This window comes from Choloepus didactylus, chromosome 6 (assembly GCF_015220235.1).
Source record: "Choloepus didactylus isolate mChoDid1 chromosome 6, mChoDid1.pri, whole genome shotgun sequence".
Taxonomy (NCBI): Eukaryota; Metazoa; Chordata; class Mammalia; order Pilosa; family Megalonychidae; genus Choloepus; species Choloepus didactylus.
This window is the reverse complement of record NC_051312.1, coordinates 83,236,462-83,244,202: the sequence shown is the minus strand read 5'-3', so window position 1 is coordinate 83,244,202 and position 7,741 is coordinate 83,236,462. Positions and strand designations below refer to the sequence as shown.

Genomic DNA, 7,741 nt, shown 5'->3' with positions numbered 1-7,741 from the left:
GAACAAGTTAGAGTGGTCACTGCCTAAAAATCCCTGAAGATTGGGAAAGTGATTAAACTAGAGGAATGGGTAGCAACAGAGAAGATAGAATTTAATAAAGGATTATGAACACTGAATCTGTCATAATTATCTTTTTCTTAGTTGTTAGGGTACTAGAATAGCTAGAATGAAAGAATTGAAATGGTGGAAATGTAACCCATAGCATTCTTTGAAATTTGCTCTATAGCTACCTGTTAAATTGTAATTTGAAAGTTATCAACTTTTTGTATATATGTTATATTTCACAATAAGGAAATAACTGAAACTCTGGAACACCCACCCCCCCCAAATAATAGTAAATAACATAAATTTTTTAAAAAACAGTATGACAAAAACTCTAAATCTTATTTAAATTTATTGATTTCAGTGATCAAGCATCATATATAATGTCTCATTGACTATCATTGATGACATGAATTTGATAATAAAGCCTCTATTTTCAGTCCCTGGATTCATTTAAATACTTACAGATGGGAGCCAATATGAATAAGCCTTTCTGTCCAACACATATATAACTATTTAATATAATATGAAATTTTGCTTCCCATTCATCTCACATGTATTAGTTGTTAGACCTTTATCATTCCTTATTTCAGTGATAATATTTTCTTCACACGGTCATAGATCTGTTTGGTTCTGACTCCATATATGATAGGGTTGAGCATTGGTGGAACTATGACATAAAGATTGGCTAGAAGAATGTGGATATAGCGGGGGACATTATGGCCAAAGCGATGCGTCATAAAGGAAAAGAGGGCTGGTGTATAGAAAGCAAGAATTACACAAATGTGTGAACCACATGTGCTGAGGGACTTGAGTCGAGCGTCACGGGAAGGAAGACGGAAAACAGCACAGAGTATCTGAACATAAGAGCGAGCTATGGCTATAATGTCCAAAAATAGGATAGATATGGCACCTAAGCCATAAATAATATTGATGCTGATACTGGCACAGGACAGGCGAGCAAGTCCCATGTGTTCACAATAGGTATGGGGGATGATATGATTCCCACAGAAAGGCAATCGCAGTATGAAAAATACAGATGGAAGAACAAAAATAAATTGCCTCACTAATATAGCTAGACCAATCACAGAAATGAGCTTGTTGGTGAGGATGGTGCTGTATCGCAGTGGGTTGCAGATGGCCACATAGCGGTCATAAGCCATTGCTAAGAGGACTGCTGACTCCATCCCAGTGAAATTGTGAATGAAAAACATCTGGGTGAGGCAAGCTTCAAAGATGATCTCCCTGAGGCTAAACCAGAAGATGCCGAGCATCTTAGGGATGGTAGTTGTGGAGATGCCCAAGTCAGTGGTGGCCAACATGGCCAGGAAGTAGAACATGGGCTGGTGTAGGCTGCTCTCAGCCTGGATCAGAAAGAGAATAGTGAAGTTTCCTATGAGTGCAATCATGTACACAGCAAAAAAGGGAAAGCCGATCCAGATGTGGAATGTTTCCAGTCCTGGAATCCCTAGCAGTAGGAAGGATGTGGGATGGAACCCAGTGTCATTGGGCAGGAACATCCTGCTTGGTGAGGCATAAGCAGAAGTCCACTGTCCTAACAAATGTGTGCTGGTCAGTCTGCAGCTTTGTAGACCTAGGGAGAAATAAAAAATGTCAGGAATTTCTATGCCTTGTCTTCCTCAGTTAATTCACACAATTAAAAGTGTATTACATAGAGAGCACTGTAAAGGAGTGGCATCTCAATGCAAAGGCTCTGGAAGAATATATGAACTGAATTAAAATGAGAGTTCTATATAATATGTTTATCTTCGTTAGAATACTTCTTTCTGTTAATTTGCAATGCCGTTATCACTACATTATGCTAATATTTTTCCTTATTGCCTACTTCATTAGTTATATTCTTTCCTAATCATCAACTGAATACAAAGTAAGGAAAATATAAATTATGCCTTATTCATGCTTATATACACAGCTCCCACCTCCACACAGACATTTGCACAAATACATAATCTCCTTTAGAAATTGCATCTATGTGAATTAGAGATTTCTTTATTTTAAATCTGAGACAATCCTGATTTTATGAGTTTGGGACCCATGGTGAATATTTTGGAGAAAAGATTCTATAGAAAAGGAAACATTTTGTGCATTGAATTTTTAGGAGTAAACCAAGTCTACCATTTTCAAAGTTATACAAACTTTTCTTAAATGTTTTCAAGTACATTGCTTACAGCATTTTCAGGAGAGTATTTCCAAATTATAGAGTCATTTTGTATTTGTAAATGTTTTGTAGTAAAAAGTCTCTCTTTTGATCATCTCTGATTATTTGTGGAATCCATAGGACCAGTACTAACCATGCCCACAGTTTCAGTAAGGAACTTAGAACATTATCAAGGCAATGAAGTGAGGAAAACAAAGCCAAAGGGAAGAGTGCATATGATAAAAGAGGCCACTGAAGGAGCAGACCACTGAGCATAAATAAAGAAGGAGCTCCCAGGAAGAATGGTAACCATTTGCAAAGAAGCAAACTAAGGGCAGGAGACACTGTTGGCAGGACACATTCTCTGAAAGGTCTATAGAAATACAGGTTTTTTCCTAATGTCCTGGCATTGTAGTAAAATAGTATATACTATGGAAAGTTATGGAGATGGGGAACATGAGGAATGGAAGTAGGATTTCTCAGGAGGCAAGTTTTTTGTCAGTTATCAATAAAGTGCCCATAGAAGTCTGCCTTCTATTAAATGCAATTTCCTGTATTCCTAAAAAAAAAAAAAAGTTGCTAGATGAGGAATTTAGGCATTATTCTCAGATATCCAGGGGCAAAAAAGTTTTTCTTTTTTCTCAGCATACAATGAAATAAATAATCAGTAAAGAGAAATTAACATGCAATAGAGAGTCATTTCTTTCTGTCTGAAGCTAACCAGAGAAATAACTAGGGCAGTAAATCTGGAGAAAATGAAGTCTGATTGCTTGCAGAGCAGCACCTTCTTTAACTGACCTTTAGTTCAGGGTTCTAGATCAGAAATGGGTGGCACACATATGTATTATTATTATTGTGTAACTCCCCATTGCACCTCCCCCACCCCCACCCATGGCAACTGGTAACCTCTAAGCATCTTTCTGTATATGAATTTTCCTGTTCTAGATATTCCTTGGCTAGATATTTGTCGATTGTGTTTGGATTATTTTGCACAGCATGCAGTTTTCAAGGTTCCATCCATGTTGTAGTGTGTACCAGAACTTCATTTCTTTTGCAGCTATATGTATGAACCACATTTTGTTTATGCATTCATCTGTTGGTGGACACTTAAATTAATTCCACCTTGTGGGTATTGTAATTAATGCTATGAATATTGGTATGCAAGTGAGATATTTTTAGGATTACTTTTCTTGATGAATAAGAAATATCTATGGTATGTAGAAAATACATACATTGATCATTATATTTTGGGCAATACTCTGTTCTTAGCATTGCACGTTACACATATTCTCATTTAATCCTCACATGTCTTTTCAAGTATAAAGGGAATTTGCTTGTGTAACTGAAGTATAAAAAGCATTTTAAGAAGTTCAAAGTGCATTCAAGTTGTTAAAAATATGCAAATGGTAATCAGTAAAGGGAAATTTACTTAAATGATGGCAAAGCAGAAAAATGTGCTACATCTTTGGATTTCTGAAAGAGGGAGAGATGGTATTATATTCTTGTTTGTAAATAAATTAATGGGAAAATTGTATCTCTCAACTAAGATACTTAAATCCTACAATAGGGCATTGTCTGAGAATTTAGTAAGTAAACTAAATGATGTAAAAACCCAGTAGAAAATCTTGGAAGAAATATAGGCACCATGGAAATTTTTAGATGTCTGCTTTTGTCATAACCATTAAGTAAATGAACTGGCTAAATCTGAAATCTCAGCATCAACCACCTTCCCTTACCACACACTTAAAAAATACTATTAATTCTAATTCTCCAATATGTTTAAAATAAGAACATTTGTCTCCATCCCAATGGGACTAGTTCAAACCATCATTTTTCTTATGTTGATTATAGCATGGTTATTTCTAGAGCTTAAGAGTGAACTCTTTAGTCAAATTGTGTATAAACCCAGCTTTCTACTTTCCTGTTCTATCTTGAAGGAAAGCAGATAACAAGTATTATCTTTACGGACTGTGACCTTGCACACATAATTTAACATGTCTATACCTCAATTTTGACACTCGTAAAATAAAGACAATAAAGATAAAATAACCCTTAAATCTAGTTAGCAGACTTATTTTTCTAAAACGCATGTGTTTTCAGACTGAAATCCAAATGCTTTTACTGTATTGATGACCCTTCTTAATTGTGATCCTATTCATTCCCTAAGTTTTAGACCTTAGTCTTCTTTCCCAAATAATTATCCCTTGTGTCCTCCCATTCCTGTCTATGCTTTCTCTTTCCTTCATTCCATCATTGTGGCCTTGGGATGTACCTGTGAGTTGGGAGACAAAGAAGACTCACCAGTCTGAGGACCAGGATGGAGTCCTGTGTCTGTTTTTTTTCTATCTCCTCTGTCTTTATGAGGACTCAGCTCTTTGCCTGGGAGGAGCTTTCAAAAGAAAATTCCCTAAAGCCAGTTTCATAAAGTGCACAAAGTCTCTAAGGATCTGGTTTTGAATCTGTTCCTGAGTCAAAGAGAGGAAGCCATTAGGGACACCTGGCTGTTTAGGAAAGGAAGGCAGACGAGTGAGGTTTCTCGAGGAACTTGTGAGTCACCGAGAAACTTTTTTTACCTTGCTCTGTGTTAGAGCACATCATGATTGATGGAGTTCATTCCCTCACCATCCCAGACCATCATTTAGGGAGGCAGTACAATTTTTTGTTCAAGGATAAGGGCCCTCGAGGCAGACCATTTTTGCTCTACTGTCGCTCTATCAATTTACTATCTAAACTGACATTGGGTTTATTATTATCTAATGTATAAACCATATTGAAAATTTTATGGTTTGGTCCTGAATTCAGTATCGTATATCCCCTTTTATTCTAAGCAACTCTGAAAATGTTACTCTCCAAACAATTAGGGTAGTCTGTAGATGAGGTAGATCATGGGGAGTATAAGCAGGACTGGGCAAATTACAATATATAAACTGATGCCCATCAGCACCCGAGCTGTCAAGATGGTTGTGTAGTGGAGTGGAGCACAGATGGCCACATATCAGTCAAAGGCCATGGCCAGTAGGACCTCAGCCTCCATGCCAGTGAAGGCGTGTATCAAAAACATCTGAGCAACACAAGCCCCAAAGTTAATCTCATGAGCATCAAACCAGAAGATGCCCAGCATGCGGGGCACAGAGGTCGTAGAAAGAGCCAAATTAGTCGCTGAAAGGATGGCCAGGAAGTAGAACATAGGATCCCGGAGGGTCTTCTCCACCTTGATAACCAGCAGAATTGTGGCATTGCCGAACAAAGCCACCAGGTAAACAGAGCAGAAAGGCAGTGAAATCCAGGCATGGAACTTTTCCAGTCCTGGAATTCCAATAAGGAAAAATGTGGCAGGGTGAAAATTGCTGCTGTTGTGATAGAACATCCTTCTGAATAACACCTGGGAGAAGCTGCCCCTCCTGAAAGGAAAAAAAATGAAACTTGAGTCAGAGGTTGGTATGAAAATGACTAGCTAGTGCTTCAGTTTAGAGTGAAAATGAAATGTTTACTATCTGGAAGGGCATGTTTAGGTAGTTCTTATATTAAATCAGTCATTTGATTAGGCCAAATTAATAAAAAACTGAAACCTCAATTGTTACACTGATTTATTTCTTATTTTTAACACATAAGGCTGTTCAGCAAGCCCATTGCAGAATTCTGAGATAAAACTTCATTAACTCTGGAACAGTATGTATGTCCTGTACTTTCTATGAATCCCCTGACTGATGAGGCACACACAAAAATCAAGGATACACACATAGAAATTTGCAGATATAATACAAAGGAAAACAGGCAGACACCGATGTAAAAGACACTTCCATAATTAGAAAACTGCATAATTTCTTCTAATAATTAATTTATCATTTACTAACATAGAAACAGATATGGGAATAGCAAGATGAAACCTAATAGCCTGTCGAAAAGACAGAAACAATATCAAAAACACAGGTTGTCACGAACAAAACCACAGTCTCTCCGAGTTGCCTGCCCAGGAGCAGCCACAGGCATTGCTAGAGGCTTTCATACACCTCTGTACTCGATAAAGCCATAAGCAATGATAATATACCCTTTTGTAGATTTTTATTGATGGCCGTGTTTTCCCAAGATCATGCCACTTCATGGAGTAGTATAGTGACCGTGGTTTCTAATAGTATTTGTCAGCATCATTCACTCTGCTCTCCATGTCAGTTCCTCTGAGAATATCTGCCAATTTTACAGCTTCTACAGTGCTACCACTTAGTTGAGTTCATTCCCCCTGCCCAATTAAGTCACTGGAGTATGGGTGGAGGACAATTTAGAAGGCTTTAATTGTTATAAACCTACAGTAGGCATTTTTGAGTGTCTGTCTAGAGTAGCAGAGTCTAATTGGAAAATAATTAACTTATTTAATTGTCTCAAGGAAATAGAGATGGACACTTTTGCAATGCCATCAAAATGAGGGGAGAATCAACTAAGGCAGTCATAAACACAAACCATGAAATAAAGAGATTTTCAGTGGGTCACCAACTTTAGGCAGAATGATTCAAGATCAGGGTGAAGTTATGCAGACTCCTGTTTTTGTTCTTAACTCATCTTTCTAACAATTTATTAAGATGGGAAACATAACAAGATCTAAAATTATATCCCTACTGAGAGTAGGGTAACAGAAAAAGAGTTATATCTGCATTTGCTCAATGACTCCCTTGTTTGTTTTTTGTTTTGTTTTGTTCTTTAAGATCTGAGGCATCCATCCAGGTAAGAGCCCCTTATCCAGTGGCAGGGATATTGGCCCAAAACAAGACCTCTAAATACCCTGACTCTCAGTCTTGGGGCATTGTTAGAAGTGCACTCTCAATAGTATATCACTGCTAATTCAGGCATTCATAGTGCTTAAGAAATCTATTATATCACCATAATGTATAGCAGAAGCAGAGATTTATACTTTATCATTCAATCATATATTCAATTTGAAGATGCATTTTAAATGCCCTTACATATTCCCGATGTTTTCTGACTAAATAGTTTTGACTATTAAAAGTTGCTAATGCTTTTTTTCCCCTGTAAATTTAAAAAATGAACTATATGATGCATATCAAGCCCACAAGTTCTCAGTCACCTCTGCTCATCTCTCTTTCATTTAATTGTAATCCGTACCTAAATCTAGACAAAGTTCACATGTAATGTTTCATTCTTCCATAGCAATAGAGCTACAAGGAAAACATCAAGCAGCACAGTTGTGCTCTTTCTCTATCCAGTCTAAGAAGGGTAGTTTTATATTAAGGCTCTAGCTGCAGTTAGGAAAATTGAGTCATTTCAGTTTTCTACTCTAAATGGAGCTCTGGGATTGAATCCACTGAGACTGCTAACAAAACTCTTAGATTCTGATCTAGGGAACTGAAGCAAAAAAAAAAGGAGGGCGGGCAGGGGGATAAGGGTAGAAACTTATATACAGAAAAGTAAGTGCAAATATGGAAACTCAGCACAGTTTTGTTAATTTACATGTGGCATATATAAAGATAGCCACATTTCATCCCCCTGCAAGTGAAATATTACAGCCAAATTCAAATTCTATGGGTTATT

General features: G+C 37.2%; 1 protein-coding gene across 1 annotated transcript; it reads right to left on the bottom strand.

The window, feature by feature from the left end:
- Positions 1-626: 626 nt before the first annotated feature.
- Positions 627-5,567, bottom strand: LOC119536148 (olfactory receptor 52E2-like). The gene is made up of 2 exons (XM_037838825.1): positions 5,412-5,567; positions 627-1,406 (listed from the first exon to the last, which is right to left on the bottom strand). The coding sequence occupies exons 1-2, from the start codon at positions 5,565-5,567 to the stop codon at positions 627-629; spliced, it is 936 nt and encodes a 311-aa protein (XP_037694753.1).
- Between the last annotated feature and the right edge of the window lie 2,174 nt (positions 5,568-7,741).